Source organism: Rhinoderma darwinii, chromosome 1 (genome assembly GCF_050947455.1).
Source record: "Rhinoderma darwinii isolate aRhiDar2 chromosome 1, aRhiDar2.hap1, whole genome shotgun sequence".
In the NCBI taxonomy this organism is placed as follows: Eukaryota; Metazoa; Chordata; class Amphibia; order Anura; family Rhinodermatidae; genus Rhinoderma; species Rhinoderma darwinii.
In genome coordinates, this window is record NC_134687.1 from 82797873 (window position 1) to 82817840 (window position 19968).

The 19968-nt window shown below is 42.9% G+C and overlaps 1 protein-coding gene across 3 annotated transcripts in view; it reads right to left on the reverse strand.

Moving 5' to 3' along the window:
* MTMR7 (myotubularin related protein 7) overlaps positions 1–19501 on the reverse strand; it is a 99997-nt gene extending 80496 nt beyond the window's left edge. For all 3 annotated transcript variants that reach the window (XM_075860130.1, XM_075860129.1, XM_075860131.1), the window contains exons 1-3: positions 19363–19501; positions 2276–2398; positions 1271–1433 (exon numbers count right to left, since the gene is read on the reverse strand). In XM_075860130.1, the coding sequence (XP_075716245.1) occupies positions 1271–1433; positions 2276–2398; positions 19363–19386 (310 nt within the window). In that variant the 5' untranslated portion in view covers positions 19387–19501. The remainder of the gene's footprint in view (positions 1–1270; positions 1434–2275; positions 2399–19362) is intronic.
* Positions 19502–19968: the final 467 nt, after the last annotated feature.

Below are 19968 nucleotides of genomic sequence, written 5' to 3' on the forward strand. Positions count from 1 at the left end.
CTCCATTTATCAACTTGGGACAACCCCTTTAATAGTTATCTATAATATAATGCTCTGATATGGGTTTGTTTCATTCTCTGACTATTTACATATCTGTACCCAGGGGCGTAGCTAAAAACACATGGGTGACGATGCAAAGGTTCTTCTTGCCCCCCCCCCCCCCAAACTTCTCATGGCCGACGGCTTGCAGCTTTCAGCTGCATCGGTCTCCTAAGTGACCCAACGACGCAGCACTAGCAGCCAAGGGCGTCACTAAGGTCTTGAAACGTCAGGGGAAATAGCCCCAATACATATACCCCCCCCCCAAAAAAATGTGTGTGCGTGTATGTATATGTGTATGTAGGAGACAGCATATCTATAGCACTACGACCCTATAGCTATGGGCAGGATTAGATACAGTGGCTCAGCAGACAGTATCACACATGATAGGATTAGATACACTGGCTCAGCAGACAGTATCACACATGATAGGATTAGATACAGTGGCTCAGCAGACAATATCACACATGATAGGATTAGATACAGTGGCTCAGCAGACAGTATCACACATGATAGGGTTAGATACAGTGGCTCAGCAGACAGTATCACACATGATAGGTTTAGATATAAGGTCCAGCAGACAGTATCACACATGATGGGATTAGATATAAGGTCCAGCAGACAGTATCACACATGATGGGAGTAGTTTAGCAGACAGGATCACACATTATAGGATTAGATACAGTGGCTCAGCAGAAGAGTATCACACATGAGAGGATTAGATACAGTGGCATTTCCCTTACTTGCTCACACTGTGAATCGCTGACACGTCCGTGAATCGCTGACCGGAATGAAGGAGAAGTAGCGCTCGTACGAGCGCTACACCCCATTCAAAACAGCTGATTGGTGGGGGTGCCGAGAGTCGGACCCATCAGCTCCAGCAGACTGTGGTATTAAACTTACCCTCCTCTTCGGCTGCAGCGGAGGTCCTCACTCCATCCAGGGTCGAGATGTTGTGCGCAGCGCATAGCGTTGTGACGTCATGTGCTGCGCACAGCGATGTGACGTCAGGACCGTCGCTGCGCTCCGGAAGGAGGAATGTAAGTACTGTCAGTTACTATAGTAACGGAGGCCCGTGTAGTTTATTACATGGGCCCCAGTTACTATAGTAACTTTTCATTGATGTGGTGCGGGGGACCACGGGCCCCCATGGCTTCGGGGCCCGGTCGTAATTGCAACTGCTGCGACCCCTATAGTTACGCCACTGTCTGTACCCCTGTTCATACATTACCTGGTCGGGATAGTCTGGCTAGAGATATGTAAATATCATGGCAATCTCTTTCCTGAGGGATGATAAGCTGTATAATCTGAAAGTTTTTGCAACGAAGAAGCAAAGGGCAACCTAAAGCAGTGGTTGCTTGTTTCTCAATGCCAGAGATGAGGCTGTGAAGAATCTATAAATATAAAATAAATCACAGCAAGCCTGTTATAATGCTGAAAATGTGTTAAAAGAATTCTTATGACAGTTTATGCAAGATTTTTACAGTGCCGAGAGATTATGCAAATAAGATGTCCATGTTCAAATAAACACAATAGTAAGAAGAAGAAATCTGAATTTCTGAACCTAATAGAAGATATTTAATAATACCGGTGGGTGCACTTTACCTGCGGTGTACCTGTATGTCTCCAACATGCGCCGAGCGCCACATTTACTAACAGTACGCATGCTCTGTTCATGAATGTGGTGCCGGCTAAAAACATTGGCAGGTGGAAATAGCAGAAAAGCGGTGGAGATTGTTAGTGAAAGAGTTTTACTCCATGCAACTATGAAGCCCTGCCAACTTATGCAAACAAAGTTCCACGTGCCCAAAAAAATGGCGCACAGACATCATAAACAAGGACTGCCATGCTTTTTTGATGTATTTACTACAGAAAGCTGGTATAAATATATTGCTAAATCTGCCACAATGAGTTTTATAGAGACCTAGTGACAAGGTTCATAGTCTTAAACATCTCAAAGTCATAAATGTTCCTAAAATTACGCGAATGTACTTTGACAAAAATACATAATTATTAATAATTGAAGGAAAAATATGCCAAAAAGAAAAATAACTATTTCTGCAAGTAAATAAAACATAATAATAAAATGATGGCTACTGTTTTAACTTATGTATTCTAGAACAATTCTGTATGATACTACACATAGCTACGAAATAACTTTAGAAATCGTAAATTTTTGAATTTAGTTATGTACATCTCTAAAATATACAAATGTACAAAATAAATGTTAACAAACCCAAGTTTCTTTTCGTGTTTCTGAGATATTTTCCACAAAAATGACATGAGTTGCTGTAAGATACAGGGTTCCCAGGACTGGCTTCCTAGAAGATATCCGGTCAAGCAGGCGGACATTTTCAACCTTAAATAATAAAAAAGAATGAATAACCCGGCGTTCTTCATATTGTAACGGACTGTCATGTGGTAGAAATGCACATACATAGTTTACACGTTATTATTTATTATGTTATATTGCTATATATAATTTAATTGCACCCTACTATCACTTACAGGGGAACTGTTTAATTGGCTTTCTTGTTGTACAACCAAGGGGCAAACAGAAATTTTAAAGGGGGGTTTCCAATTGAATTGGTGCCTTTGCTGCAAAATGCCTACCTCCTCATTATACAGACAGTCCACAAATTCACAGATGATTGTAAACACTGGTTAGCACCACATATTCCAGGTGGTAGGGGTTAATCTAGGTGGTTTAGTGCGGGAAAATGTACCTATAATTTAATGCTATTTCATCTAAATAAGTCCAAAATGTTTAAGGGTTTTTCTGACATACAGCCACAGCTTTTAGGCTCTGTTCACGTCTGCGCTACAATTTCTGCTATTCTGTTCCCTCAAAGGAACAGAATAACGAGAAAAACATGCGCCGGATCCAAGAGTGCTCAATGTAATCTATTGACTTTAGCGGGTTTCATTGGTTTTCCGTCATGGTAGCTGCCATTTTGCTGGACAAAATAGTCCTACATGCTGCACTATGTTGTCCAGCAAAAATGACGCAGATGTGAACACAGTCTACCATGATAAAATTCTGTATGCCTGCAGCTACCACTAGGGGGAGCTCACTGTATAGGGATTTATACAGAGCTCTAAAAAAAATATATATGCAGAGAGCTCTTTAATTAATATATATGCAGAAAGCTCTATAATAAATAACTATATATGCAGTGAGATCCCTGAATTGTATCATTTAAAGCGACCCTACAGCCTCTGACTTATTAAGGCTAATTTTCCTCAGTATATGTAAAGTAAGTACCTGATAATCTTCCCTTTCTCACTGGTGGTTTAGTAGTCTGTACTTTATGATTATTCTGCCCTTACTGTAATAGAAATCAGCTCTCCATGCACTGACTTCCTGGTGATCATGTGATGAGCTTGTGTTTATAGACAGCAGCCAATCTAAAGAGGCAAAACTGCAGTGGAGAGGAGGGAGCAACAGCCTGAACCAATGAAGAGACAGGAGGTGGATTTCAGACTCCCTGTAGGCACTGTAGCTAAACTCTAGTCATAGTTCAGAGTTTTGCCCTAAAAGAGCTAGGGCCAAAAAGCAGCCATAACAGATAACCATATCCTAAAGGTATTGACTTTTACATGGGCCAATTTGGGCTGTAAACACGAGCGCCGATCAACGAGACAAGTCATTGAGTCGCTCGTTTGCTCCTTTCACAAGAAGCTGTGATCAATAATGTCTGGGGACGAGCGATCACTACTACGATCACTCGTCCCCATGCATTTCCATCATGTCAGCAGCGCGTCACCCTGTTTACAGAGGGAGATGTGCTGCTGACAACGATAATATTTTGCGCTGCATAAATGATACGATCAGCCGATGAACGAGCGTTTGGTTGGTCATCGGCTCATCATTGCCCTGTTTACACAGGGCAATGTTTCGGAACGAGCGTTCATATGGACACTCGTGTGCCCGATCCTTGGCCTGTGTAAAAGGACTTTTACATATAATTTTTGAGCTCATGACTGAACAGTCGCTTTAACTACTTCTCATGAATGGCTAAGAAAGGGGTTTCCAGGTACTAGGTGCACTCGCTGTAACCATACAAGAATCTATCTTTGTTTGCTTAACACCAGATAATCTCTTTAATGACAGAATAATACATTTATAGACCAAGATAAGCAGCTATAATGCTAACAATAGTACAGGGAAGATTTTAGTGCCCCATGGGTAACCATGACAGTCTGAGGTGAGAGATGTTTAACACATGATTATCATATCAAATAATGAAAGGGGAAGATAATGTGACAGCAAATATTCACCCTGGACGGATGCTCTTTAATTTATGTATAACTAGACAGAAATTGTACACAAAACATTGAAATTGCATTGCATGGTAATTAAAATCAAATATATAGTTAAACTGCATTATACATATACCCATTTATTATATATACTAGTATATAGAGCAATATGGCTTATATAAAGCAATGGCTCATATAAAGAAATTATTATTACAATTAAAATATAAGTAGTTGTGAGGACCTTATCCTTATTTGCCTAAGTACTTGGTGACAGTGGTGGTGTGGCCATAGTGTGGCAGACAGTGACCTGCAAATAGTAGATATTCAGCAGCACCACAAGAATAAGGGAGTCCCTAATGTAGGGCGGTCCACGCAGCCAAGTGGTTCCTGCTCTAAAGGGACTTACATTTCCATAATAAAAGAGAACGACTGCAGCACTCCAGTTGAAAAAACGTGTTCTTATTTATTCACAGAGCATGACCTTGCAACGTTTCAACCCCAACAGGGTCTTTCTCAAGCATAAATACAATGACCAAGTGCACAATATATATATATAGCAGATATCTCATGACATCATATCCTGTGATTTAATTAATATACAAAAGTGTCTAAAACTTTCTTAAAAATAAATTACATATATTTCTCAATAGTACCAATATAATACATATAACCCGTAGTAAAATAGATCGCTAAGAATTTTAGAAGATCAAAACAGCACATACCATTCACTCAGCGTCTGTTATTATCAAAAAGTTACCAAGGGAAAGCATCCCCGGTTACCCCGCCTTCCACAGGAATCTCTCTACTATGTGCAGCCAGGTATATACAATTACCCGGCGATATAATGGAGAGATTTCACCATTGTCCCCGACGGGGTGTCACGTTGGGTGCGTGGACACACTGGGCTGTACCGCCTTAACGGTATGGCAGCTGGCCAACAGGACACAGGTCAAAGTCTATAGTTCAAATAGGTGTACCTGTGGCAACTTCGGACAGCAGCGAGACAGGCTCGGATGAGACTTTGGCAGCAGGCAGACACCATGTGTGGTGTAACAAGACAGGCGTAGTACTTAGCGCAGAATAACTCCAACTCTATTAGGCACTTGGTTCTGGATAGCATGGGACACATGATACAGGTAGTAGGAACGGGAACACTGGGAACTAGGAAACACTAAGGGACCACTTGCAGAGACAAACATAGGTAAATGACAAAAACGCTCAGGCAATGCAGGAAGGGGCAGAGCCCTTCTAATAGTTCAGGGTGATCATGGGCTAATTTGGCATCAGATTCAGGTGCGCGCACTGGCCCTTTAAGAGCGCACCCTACGGGACCTGGCCGAGTGAAGCGCTGGTGGCTCCTGAGGAAGAGATGCGGGCCAGCGCTCACTGATCCATGGCTGCGGCCGTCAGGAGGTGATTGAACCTGACGGCCCGCAGCCATAGGCATTAGAGTATCCCCCTCTTACGCCCCCTCCTCTGGGGACCAGAGCAAGAGAGAAACTTCTTCAAGAGGGTAGGAGCATTGAGGTTCTCCTCTGGCTCCCAGGACCTCTCTTCAGGACCAAACCCCCTCTAATCCACCAAATAAAAGGTTCTTCCACCCACTCTCCTGGTGTCCAGAATCTCCTTAATCTCAAATGTATCTGATGAACCGCTGGGAACCACCGCAGGCCTAGGAATCTTGGAGTAGCGGTTCAGGACCACAGGCTTCAGAAGGGAGACATGGAAGGAGTTGGGGATCTTGAGAATATGAGGCAGCCGAAGCTTGTAGGAGACAGGGTTGATCTGTTGCAAGATCTCGAAGGGTCCGAGGAAACTGGGAGCAAACTTGTATGATGGCACCCTCAGCCAGATATTTCTGGAGGACAGCCAGACCTTGGTACCTTTAGAAAACTGGGGAAGTTCTCTTCTCCTTGTGTCTGCCTTACGTTTCATGCGGTCCACTGCCAGCAGAATGGAGGATCGGGTCTGCTGCCAGATCTGCAGGAAGTCCCTAAAAGCAGAATCAGCTACGGGCACTTTGGACATAACGGACACCGGGAGAGGAATTCGTGGGTGTTGGCCGTAGATGATGAAGAATGGTGTAGTTCTTGTGGACTCGCTTGTATGTTTATTATACGAGAACTCGGCCCAAGGAAGAAGCTGCACCCAGTCATCATGCTGCTTGGAGATGAAGTGTCGTAGGTAGTTGTCCATGATTTGATTGATGGGCTAATTTGGCATCAGATTCAGGTGCGCGCGCTGGTCCTTTAAGAGCACACCCTACGGGACCCGGCCGAGTGAAGCGGAAGTGAGCCCTGGAGTCTCCTGAGGAGATGTGGGCCAGTGCTCACTGATCCATGGCTGCGACCGTCAGGAGGTGAGTGAACCTGACGGGCCATGGGCATTACACGTGGATTCTTTACTGTGAGAAGAGTGAGACTATGTAACTCTCTGCTACAGGATGTTGTGATGGTTGAGTCTATGAACAAGTTCAAGAAGGGCCTTGATGTCTTTCTTCAAAAATATAATATTACAGGTTATGAGCACTAGATTCTGGAGATGGGATGTTGATCCAGGGATTTATTCTGATTATCATATTTGGAGTGAGGGAGGAATTTTTCCCATAATGAGGCAATTGGCATCAATCTCAATAGGATTATAGGTTGGATTTGATGGACCTATGTTTTTTTTTAACCTTATCAACTATGTAACTATGTAAGTGAGTAGAAGGAGAAAAATGGCAGATTCGGACTCTACATCTTTTAAGCTATTTACGGATTTCTGTAGTTTAGGGGGGTTTCAGACATGACAGATTCCCTTTAAATGGGTTTTCCCACAATCAATAAATAATCACCTATCCACAGGATATTCAATGGATATCGGTAGCACTAGATAAAAAAAACATATAAATATGAATAGGTGGGTGCACGCCTTAGGGACACGGTTTCACACTGAGCTGAAACGTTGCATGTGGGAATAAAAGGATCACCTTTATTTTTGGAGTGCTGTCTAATTTTAAATTTTTTATCCACAGGATAGGTGATTATTTTCTGATTGCTGGGGGCCCAACCGATGGGACCACCATTCGTGAGAACGGGGATCCCGAACCCCCGTTCCTCCTTAGTTTATGGAAATGACGGAAGTGCTGTACTCGCTTTTTTCTGTCATTCCCATAGACCATATATTTCCACGGCTCCATTTAATGTCCTCCTCACTGTGGTCAAGCAGTGAGGAGGAACGGGGTTCGGGACCCCCGCTCCCACGATAAGTGAGGGTCCCTGTGGTGGGACCCCCAGTGATCAATTAAGCTAATTTTACAGCGCTCATTATTCTGCTGACTACAATTTGGAATTTGTCAACATATTTCTGAAAGAAACACCAATTAGTTAGCAGATATCGTATGATGCAATTTACTTCTTTGGATTGCATTGTGTCAGATGCGGTTTTAATGCATCATACCGGTATATATGTACTAAATACAGACAGCAGTACTGTCAAATATAATTCTCATAGTGTGTGTATATGATGTTTTATGTGCAAACTTAAGCATGTCTGTGTTGTTTATTTGTAAAGAAAACCAAAAATTACCATATTACAGGTCCCCATGGATCCCCTGTGTAGTGGGTGGGCTGCCTGGTACAAGTGTCACTAAATATACATGTCCTATATCCCCTTGCTCATTCCAAGATTTGATATGTGGTCTAATGATTTATTGTTACATCCCTGTCTTTATGATTGTAAGACTTTATTAACTAGAAGTCGAAAATAGTCCATTTAGAATGACCGCAAGATTTACAATGACAGCTATGGGACTGCTATAAATCCCAATATATAATCACCTTCGCAGCGCCCTTATTTTGCCTAATGTAAAGACAAATCGCTTATATGAGGTATAGCCACTGAACTTTATTCATACATCTTAAATACGTTTAAGTTCACTATTATAAAATTCTTCTCAAAACTGAATAACAATGCCATTTATGTGTCTAATGACAGGCAGCTCTATGTGCAAAAAATACTTCATAAAATACATATACAATTATATGAAGTCATATCTTAATGCATTCATGAGAAGGAGGTCATCTCACGACAGCTAAACCACCATAAATCAATAGTGTCATTGATTCTTACTACTTCTCTATGGTATTATGATCCTACCCACCTTAGCAGATCCTTGGCCGTAGTGAGGGGATCCATGGACAGTGCGTGATACAAGACCCTGTCCACATGTGACCTCCTTGTATTTTACAGTTGTAAGGTATTATAACACACAACATGTAAAGCATACACCAGTAAAAATGCACAACAAAATTCAGAATTAATAAGCAAAATATGACGGAAAGCTTCGATCCCAACTGTGAAAGACAATGATAAGCTGAAGGTCATGTCCTTTAGGAAGATGCAAAGCTTGTTCTAGACTGCTCTAGATTATCTCTTATGTACTGTTAATAACAAGCACATCATTTTCCATTTACTTTCCCCACACCAAAACAAACTGAAGGAGCTCAACCATCATTTGCAAGTACATCATAAGGACGGCTTTACTCCATTTCCATAACCATTTTTGAGTTTGTTATTTTATGAAATAAAATGTTCTGTTAAATGTATGACAGAAATAATCAGCGCAAACTTTGTATGCTCCATTTGAAACTCTCCTTTTCCAACCAAAAGTCTTCTAAAACAGACAAGCAGCACAGCCTGTGGTGCCCTTCTGTATGAAAGGGTATAATATAGAAGCACCAATACCGTTTTATGGGGCAGCTTGACTGTCCCGCAACATCCGGCATGTTCAATTTTCCCCTGGGAGATAAGCGCTGGCTTATACCTACTTATGGGCTGATCTGACCATGCATGTTTATCGGGATTTGGTGTCGATGTTTAGCCAACAGATATTTAATGTATATAGCCATCGGTGATCTGCACCTCTAATGCTCATGTGATGCTGCCATAGTAGTCGGTCACCTCTCCCCCATTTTCTTTTGGCTTACCTATAATACTATCATGGAAGCAAAGCTACTGTGTCCCATGTTGTCATAACCACAGTGCATTTCACCTGTTTGCAGACAAATATGACATTATACTTGTATGATAAGATAATGCTGTGACAAGAGGCTCACCATGTACATCCAGTCCTGCCCTGGGCCTCAAAAGAAACTAAATTGAGCTTTTAAATTGTACACTGTAGGTGGTCATACACATCAGATGACAGTTGGCCAAACCTGCAATTTCGATGAGACCGGTAAACTAATGTGTACGGGGTTGTCAGGCACGTTGGAAGGATGGGGCATGTTGGATTTCAACATGCCCGAATCTTTTTTACAGCAGGTGTCTGGCAATGGCTTATTCCCCTCTCCTTATTGCATGCACATGCACTAGTCCAAGTTGAGCGTGCATGTGTATGCGGGAGTCAGGAGGAATAGCTGTTGGCCGAACGAGTAGTCCACTTACATGCATGCTACGATATTAATAAAAGGTTAACATTTGCATGACTCCAGAGGTTTATCCTTAATACCGCAAAGGGTACAGCGCCTTCGTAAAGCATCATTTTTCGCCGTCTTGCACTCAGAATATCTTAGTGCATCTCAGCATTCGATACTGCCAAGGAGATGTCTAGCAGTCCCTTATCTCCCTCCCTGTACTAAATGCTCAGCCATACGGGACTGCTGATAGTTATTGGGTTCTCAAATAACGAATGTCAATGTCCAGCTTTATGGATAAATCGTGTGTAGCAACGTTCCAGTGTATATTAACTCCTTAATGACCAAGGCATTTTTGGTCTTAATGACGACACCTAAAGTCATGTATGAAACCTTGTTATTATAGAATTAATGGTAATTCTACAGTAAATATGGAGTTAGTATTTAACACCATAGGTATGAAGGAATTACCGCTAGTTCTAATTCTCCTTCCAACAGGAATAAAAAAAATGTAATCTTATTATATGGTATAGAGATTGTAAATATGCAGGTACAAAATAGGTGGTTTTTTTTGGGGTTGCTGTTACACACACATCTAAGTCAGTTCCTATGCTGTGTGCCAAATGTATGTACGTCTATACCCCTTTGTAACTGAGGAAGCTACTGCAGCTCCAGTGAAATGGTATTTCAAACCTTTTGTTACTGTCAGCACTGACCTGGGTCTGGACCTCTTAGGGTGAAGTCACACGTGGCGTATTTTCCTTATATTTTTTCGCAGCCGAAAAATACGCTGAGGAAAACTGTACAATGTATGTTTATGGGAAAAATATTATGCAATGCAAGAAATTCAGAAAGGTGCGTTGCGTAATATTTTCCCAATAGGATATTACAGTTTTCAAAAGTGTATCATTACGCTGCGGAAATACAAGGCAAATACGACACGTGTGACTGCACACTTAGGGTATGTTCACACGGGCTATTTTCAGACATTTTTCAGGCCGTAAATGCCCCAAAAAAACGGCTAAACATGCAGGGGCTGAACGCCTCCAAACATCTGCCCATAGATTTCAATGGGAAAACGGGTGTTTCATTCTTATGGGGCATTTTTTATGCGGGCGTTTTTAAAAACGGCCGCGTAAAAAATGCCTCGCAAAAAGAAGTGCATGTCACTTCTTGAGCTGTTTTTGGTGCCGTTTTTCATTGACAATAGAAAAACAGCTCCAAAAATGGCTGTAAAAACGCAGCATAAAACGCAAGTTTCTTAATAAACGTCTGAAAATCAGAGGCTTTTTTCCCTTGAAACCAGCTCTGTATTTTCAGCCGTTTTTTGTTACGTGTGTGAACATAGCCTTATACTTGGAGGGACATCTGGGGATTCCATGATTAGCTTATATGTTCACCAGGAGTAATACAGGAAGCAGAACTGTGCATATAGCAGTTTATAGCGCTTACACAGTAGTAGTGGCCCCTAAGTCCCTCCACATGGTAATAGTCATCCCCTTAGGGCCTTCACACAGTAACAGTGCCACCTTTGTGTACTCACACTGTAATAGTGCCCTTAATATAGTAATAGGGCCCCATTACTGCCCCAACACAGTAATACTGCCCCCTTAGTGCTCCTACAGAGTGAAAGTGCCCCAATAGTGCCCCACAAACAGTTAAAGTACACTCTTAGTGCTCCACAAACAAATAAAGTGCCCCTTTAGTTTCCCTAAACAGTAAAAATGCCCCAAAATTTTATAAAATTAATATTTACCTAACACCATTCCCACGATGAACATTGCAGCTCAGGCTACAGGCCTTTTACGGCCTGTGCTGTCAGTGAAATTATACAGGTGGGTGCAATGACGTCACTGCATCGTGCCTCAAGTGACCTGCGGCCTACTAGAGTGTATGTCGGGCAGGCAGCCTCCGCCATAGTATTTAACTGAGGAGGTGGATACAGTTGAAAGGGGTGCCAGGAGGCGGTTTTAACCCTGTACTTGCGTCCTGATTCCCGTTTTTGCAAGAGCCATGACGGATATGACACATTTTTTCCATTGATTTATAATGGATCAGTCATGTTTGCGTCAGGTATCAGTTTTATTTTGCTGGATACGATACTGCAGCATTCTACACTATTCTGACCGTCACAAAGCAACTGAAGACTGATGGAGAAAAAACTAAGGGCCTGTTCACATCTGCGTTTGGTTTCCGTTGTTCTGCTGCATCAGAGGAGCAGAAGAATGAAAATATCGCTAGTGGCGGTTCCATTAAACGACAGAGACGACTGGCGCCGGACTAGAAGAATTGACTTTAATATGCTCGGGTTTCTGTCGTGATGTCTGTGACTTTACCGGAAACAATAGCGCAGTACCGGTATTTTCAGACAGATCTTGGATGGAGGCCCTAATGGAGCCTCCAACGCAGATGTGAACAGGCCCTAAGGCATTGATCCCCTCAAACTACCTATTGATTTCAAAAGGTTTTTTTTTAGCATCAGTTGTGATCAGTTATGCTACGTTCCATCAGGTTTCCGTTTATTTGACGGAAGCGATAACGTATTCTGTTGTGCTTTTTCTTTTTCATTCCAAAATTATGAAAACTTGACGGAAAGGAGATTTTTGTTTTCTTTTAAGAATGAAGTCGATGGAACGTGGATACAAATATGTCTTCCATTTGTTTCCTTTATTCATTACGTTTAAAAATGGAACAAAAAAAGGATAAAAAAAATACTGAAAGAGTGGATCCGTTAACAAAGGGAGAATAAGGCTCTGTTCACATCTGTGTCGGTGTTTTCCGTTGTTCTGCTCCGTCAGAGGAGAACAACAAGGAAAAACCAGAAGCGACGGTTTCGTTGCACCACAGACACCACCGTTGTGATGTTCGTGGTTTTACAAGAAACAATAGTGTAGCATGATGTACTATTGTTTCCCGTTATCTCTACCGGATCTGCGACGGGGAACCCTAAGGGAGCCTCCAACACAGTTGGAAACAGAGCTTAATTGAAACAAGCGGAAGGTAAGGCCTAGTTCACACCTGCGTTGTAGGCTCTGTTGTAGGCTCAGTCGCAGATTCCGGCAAAAATATCAGAAACAATAGCAAAGCATGCTGCGTTATTGTTTCCAATAAAACCATGGACATCCCGTCGAAAAACTGAAGGAACCCATTAAAGTTAATAGGTTCCGTCGGCCGCCTGTGGTGTCTGTCATGGAACGGAATCGGCGCTTCTGGTTATTCCCTTATTCTGCTCCTCTGCAGAATGTGAACTAGGCTTAAAGAGGCTCTGTCACCAGATATTGCAACCCCTATCTGCTATTGCAGCAGATCGGCGCTGCAATGTAGATTACAGTAACGTTTTTATTTTTAAAAAACGAGCATTTTTGGCCAAGTTATGACCATTTTTGTATTTATGCAAATGAGGCTTGCAAAAGTACAACTTGGCGTGTTTAAAGTAAAAGTCCAAGTGGGCGTGTATTATGTGCGTACATCGGGGCGTTTTTACTTCTTTTACTAGCTGGGGGTTAGGAATGGGAGTGTATGATGCTGACGAATCAGCATCATCCACTTCTGTTCGTTAACGCCCAGCTTCTGGCAGTGCAGACACACAGCGTGTTCGAGAGATCACGCTGTGACGTCACTCACTTCCTGCCCCAGGTCCTGCATCGTGTCGGCCACATCGGCACCAGAGTCTACAGTTGATTCTGCAGCAGCATCAGCGTTTGCAGGTAAGTAGCTACATCGACTTTCCTGCAAACGCCGATGCTGCTGCAGAATCATCTGTAGCCTCTGGTGCCGATGTGTCCTCGCTCGTCTGACACGATGCAGGACCTGGGGCAGGAAGTGAGTGACGACATAGCGTGATCTCTTGAGAACACGGCTGTGTTTGCACTGCCAGAAGCTGGGCGTTCTGAAGAGAAGTGGATGATACTTCTCGTCAGAACGCCCAGCTAGTAAAAGTAGTAAACACGTCCAGATGTAACACACATAATACACGCCCACTTGGACTTTTACTTTAAACACGCCCAGTTGTACTTTTGCAAGCCTCATTTGCATAAATATAAAAATGGTCATAACTTGGCCAAAAATGCTCGTTTTTTAAAAATAAAAACGTTACTCTTATCTACATTGCAGCGCCGATCTGCTGCAATAGGAGATAGGGGTTGCAAAATCTGGTGACAGAGCCTCTTTAAAGTGTCCGCTTTTGACGGAACCTGTAAACAGATCAGTGAAAAGAAAGGAAAGTTTTACCTTCCATTCCTTTCAGTTAAGCATCCGTGTACATTTTTTTCAGTTTGGATGGATCCAGCTAAAACAGAAGGCACAACGCAGATGTAAACAAAGCCAAACAGAAGTGTGAACAGGGCCTAACCTCATCCTTGTGTACGCCCTTATTCACAAGAGGCCATGGAATGGGGGACGACATGAAATTCTTTTAATTGGAATTTCTGGACCATAGCCTACTTGCTGCACAACTCTGGCCCTAAAGTTTTCTTTATGACTTTGATATTAATATGCACAAAGCAATAAGGAAAACCATAGATCAAGTGTACACAGACAACTGGGTTTCGTTCACATCTGTGCTAAGGTTTTCCGTTCTTCTGTTCTGTCATAGGAACTGAAGAACGAAAAAAAGGAACTTCCAGAGCCATTGAATCACAGACACTATCGGAGCAAGATGGAACACATTGACGTTAATGGGTACCATCGGGTTTCCGTAAGGGTGTCTGTTGTTTTAGTGGAAAAAACTTGCTATGGTATTTTTCACTGCCATTGTGACGGAGGTCCTTAACAGAGACACTTTAAGGCCTTCCTTTATGTTAAGATATGGAACACGTTGACTTTAATGGGTACCATCAGGTTTTCGTAAGGGTGTCTGTTTTTTTAGTTGAAAAAATTGCTAATGTATAATGTATTTTTCACTGCAACCGCGACGGAGGTCCTTAACGGAGACATTTTAAGGCCTTCCTTTATGTTAAGTTTTAGCTTAAAAAATACAAGCAAAATCTGCATCAAATCTCCATTGTGTGAACAAATCCTTATTGTGAATTTATTAAGGCTGGGTTCACACGTGGCGGAATTTCACTTGAATTCCGCTGCGGACACTCCGCAGCGTTAATCCGCAGCGGAGCCGTTTCTGCATTGACTTCCACTTCTATTTAGAAGTGCTCATTTAGACGATGCGTAAAATTCCGCTGCGGAGCATACTCTGCGGAGCGGAATTTGGTGTCCGCAGCATGCTCTGTCTGTTGCGGAGCAGTGGCGGACTGGTTGCGGACTCATGGCGGAATTTATCCATTGACTTCAATGGAGATTCTAAGTTCCGCAATGAAGTCCGTACACATGTTATGTGTGCTGCGGATGCGGATGCGTCTTGCTTTTTTGCCATGACATTTCTTCATTCTGGCTGGACCTATGTATTTCTAGGTCTACAGCCAGACTGAGGAAGTCAATGGGGCTCCCGTAATTACGGGAGCGTTGCTAGGCGACGTCAGTAAATAGTCACTGTCCAGGGTGCTGAAAGAGTTAAGCGATCGGCAGTAACTGTTTCTGCCCCCTGGACAGTGACTACCGATCCCAATATACATCAACCTGTAAAAAAATAGAAGTTCATACTTACCGAGAACTCCCTGCTTCTGTCTTCAGTCCGGCTTCCCAGGATGACGTTTCTGTCTAAGTGATGGCTGCAGCCAATCACAGGCTGCAGCGGTCACATGGACTGCCGCGTCATCCAGGGAGGTCGGGCTGGATGCCGAAAGAGGGACGCGTCACCAAGACAACGGCCGGTAAGTATGAAATTCGTTTATTTTCACTAGGGAAAGTGCTGTCCCTTCTCTCTATCCTGCACGGATAGAGAGAAGGGAAGCACTTTTCCCGCAGTCCGCAGCAGCTAGTCCGCATCAATTTACTGCACATTTTGGGCAGATCCGCAGCCGTAATCCACAACCCGGATTAGGTGCGGCATTGATGCGGACAGTTGCGGAGGAAATCCGCCACGTGGGGGCATGCCCTAAATGGCCACTCTAGGCAGCTATGAATTATGCGCTCACAAAAGGAAATCTATATTAATAATCTATTTTAAATGCATTTACATTCCTAAATCTAATCATAATGCACTTACGTAGGATATCTGATTTATCTTTTACTTTTCCTTCTAGAAATGCAGCCCATTCACAAGTATTCAGTTCTCTGGTGGATAGGTGAACGTTGTCTCATGTTTCACAGGGGTCATCTCTCCATGAAGCATTTGGTACAGTGAGGAAATGCCAGGGTTAGTGGACGAAGCCACCCCTTTTGGGGCGAGGCTCCGTGTAATTTAGGTTATACAGAGTTGGACTAGGCATTTAACCATAAGCCCTTCCTCCTATTCATCATTGTGTACCCTGCCTACCATCAACACTTGTTGCCCTCCACTCTTTTTTCTTTTTTGTTTGTTATATGTGATACCGTAGGGCGGTGTTGCCCAACCCGTGGCTCGCGGGCTGTCTGCTAGACTGAAACATTTGCTGCGGTCTAGCAGACAGCTTACAAACATTTCTGTAGTGCAGGGGAAGGCAGTGACTGACATGACAGGAGGAGAAGCAGCCATGAAGCGCTGTTACTTTTCTGCAGCTAACTCATCTTCCAGCGTGAAATTGGTCACTCGTTCTTACCTCATAAGTATAGGAGGCCACGCTCCCTGCCCCGCGCTGCCCACCATAGGTTCCTTCGTAAGTGCATCATCAATAAGCATTGTTCCTGATCTCTCCCCCAAACCCATTATTTGTCCTCCTCTACGATCTTGTCATAAGTAAGGTTGTGTAAAGTAAAGTGTCAGCTGAGGGCAGGCCACAAGGAGGAGGGAAGGTAATGGGTTTGGTGAGGAGGTCAGGGTCCATGCTTATGTTTTAGAAGGGCGAGTAGTAACATTGTTTCTCACCACACAGATCACAAAATGCCGCTATATTAAAACTTAAAGGGGTTGTCCTGTACCTCTCTCCTCTGCTCGATCTGCCATCGTGCATGGAGAGAAGCTCCTGCATGCAGGGCGGGAAAGTTCCTGAGGCAAGTTTCAGACGCCCCCAAGTATCATGCATGCGTTCTATTAATTAGAATAGGATACGTGCAAGATAATTGTCGGGCATCGGACGGTTGCCTTGGCAACTGTACCGTCCAGCATGCAGGAGCGTCTCTCCACGGACGATTAATGACTGGGCGAAAGAGTGAGACAGGACAACCCCTTTAAGTTTTAATATAGAATTAAAATGTTAAAATCAATACTGCCCCATAACAAAGATTACTCCGCAAATACAAAAAATGGAATCCTGTGAAAACATATTCAAATATATATGTAAATGCAGCAAAATAACACTATGTAGCACGGTGGTATCAGCGGTATTACATTTGATAGTAGTCACAATTAGATGGCCAGCCCTTCATTTTATGGGTCCAGTTAAAAGTGGTCGGGATATAAATAAGCTCTGCCTATTGGCACCCAGACGGTGTCCCTGCCTTTTCCAGTTGCTCCCTGTTGAGTATCGGTTATATGGCTTCTACCATCTCTTTTCATTGACTGTGGCTCGCGACATCTCTCAGTGCTAAATGTGGCTCTCAAGGTAAGAAACGTTGGGGATCACTGGTCTAGGGTATCCAGGACCGATTTGTTTTCTTTGCTTATCTGTTTGTGTATCGCTATTTGTTTTATTTACATAACATTAACAGCTATGTTTTCAATTAGCTACGAGTGATATACAGTGATACACAGTGTATGATAAGGAAGTTTATTCAGCATCTGCGTCGGGGTTCCGTTGATGGGTATCGTCGTTCCTTTCCATCAGGAGAAGCCATGAACGGAATCAATACCGTAGTCGACTGCACTACTCATTCCATCAAAACAACAGAGCCCTTAAACAACGGTGACTAACGGAAACCATTTGCACCGGATCCGTCACCATTGAAATCAATGCTAATGCAAAAGGAAACCTGTGGTTTCTGTTTGTTTCAGCTTGGATTCCGTTGATGGGTTCCCCTGACAGAAAGGTCTGACGGAAACCATGAACGGAGTCCAAACGCAGATGTGAACAAAGCCTTAGATGCTGCAGGCTGATCCTACAATTTCAACTTGCTACATAGAGGCAGAACACAGAGAAGTGTGCCCCCCCCCCCCCCCCCATCTCCCTATACTGAGCCAACAAAGCTAATCTAACCTTGAGATGGGAAGTCATTTTTGGCATTAATAAGAAGTACTGGGATGACAAACAAAGACTTCAAGCGAAGGTGAACCTGCTGTATGTCAATTCTGCCTCCTTCTTCCCACTATATCGATACAGAAAAACCTGCCAGCTGTGCCCTGCCCTATCCTATAAACCAACATTTTATGCCAATTGTGTCTCTACCATCATCCCCTATAGATTGTAAAGTCTGGTCCTGTCCCATCATTTCATTGTTAGCAGAGGTACTAGGGTCTACCACTGATCAACACCTCTGCAGACCATATACATGGGCGCTACATTCCCACAGCCCGTACATAATGTGTCCCCAAAACCCACACTCTGTCTGACTAATCTGGAGCGCTAATCTACATGCAGATGTTGCATACTGCGTGCGTATTTCCTGCGGTAAATCCGCAGCGTAATACAGCACCAACAAATCTACATGTTGCAGAATTTCTCTGTATGTAAATTGACCTGCGGTGCAGATTTTAAAATCTGCAGCTTGTCAATTCATCTTGCGTTTCCGACTTAAAATTGTATCTGACAAGTTTATATTAAAAAAACGCATTAAATCCAAAGCTGTTTCCAAATCGAAATGTCAAAAACGCACCTAAAAATGCAAAAAAACCCGCAATATTAAGTGTGGATTTTAGCTGCAGAATATCCTGCGTTTATCTGCGGTTTTGATGCAGAATCTGGATTGAGAGTTGGCACTTGAACGGGCAGCAATGTGTAGCCAGGGCCCTTATAGTAGTGCCATGCCATGACTCCGTGCCACAAGTCCATATTGTATGTTTACTGCTTCCCTGATCATAGGGTGATGTTTTTCACCTGTGACCTTGACCTCTGCGGATGTCATTGCAATCATTGGACTCCTGAGTGTCACCTCTGTCGGAGTTCTATTGCGATGAGTGAACTGTTTTTTTCGAATATATTTTTAGGGAGAGCGTTGCAACCCAATGAATACAGAGGTATGATCCTCAATAGTGAGGCTGTCTGATGAGAACCGCTGGTACATATAGAAAATATCATTATCATCATCATGAATTCTAACTACTCCATTAGCGATGAACTAGTGAATGAATGAAATATGTTACATTGATTTCTAATTCTCCATGGACAAGAAGGATATTACATTGAATGAAGGAGGGATTCCCTTTAATTAAAATACTAAAAAAACAAAACAATGCAGTGATCAGTGTAAAGCAGGAGACGCGACATAATAATAATGACCTCCTGATACTATCATCCTCATCATCCTCATAATCCCTGATTATGAAGCCAGGGCCTGCATCCCTGCTGTTCACCACACAGAGTATAGGACAGGATGCTCCATGTTATCAGTTCTAACCTCATCATGCAGCACCATGTAATGGAGAAGACAAGGTAGGGATGGACGAGGAGGGTGATGTCACTGCTGTGTGCTGCACATAAGGCTGCAGTGTATATGTCCCTGCTGTGTCCATATCCGTCCTCCCTGTTGTACTGACCTTAGGCAGCCTGATGTGCTCCATGTTGTGTTCTGCTGGTCAGTATAGGAGGATGCTTCAGTCCATTGGCTGCTGCTGTGAGGTGACGTTCAGTGTATGGGGATGTGGATGTGTCAGGGACTGGCTCCTCCTCACCAGGTGCTGCCTGCGCTACAGTCCCGACTCATTAACCCTTACTGCTCTGGAGAGCTGCCACCTGCTCCCCCTCAGGATTGCCAACCTCTATGTTCCTGTTCTTGTGGATAATTTGGCTTTTTTTTTAAGGACAAATCTATTAAATATATTTATAACACCATTTTATATTTATTTTTTCTTTCTTTCTTTCTTTCTTTCTTTCTTTCTTTCTTTCTTTCTTTCTTTCTTTCTTTCTTTCTTTCTTTCTTTCTTTCTTTCTTTCTTTCTTTCTTTCTTTCTTTCTTTCTATGTATCAATGTATCTTTCTCTCTCATATCTATCTCTCTCTCATATCTATCTATCTATCTATCTATCTATCTATCTATCTATCTATCTATCTATCTATCTATCTATCTCTCTCTCTCTCTCTCTCTCTCTCTCTCTCTCTCTCTCTCTCTCTCTCTCTCTCTCTCTCTCTCTCTCTCTCTCTCT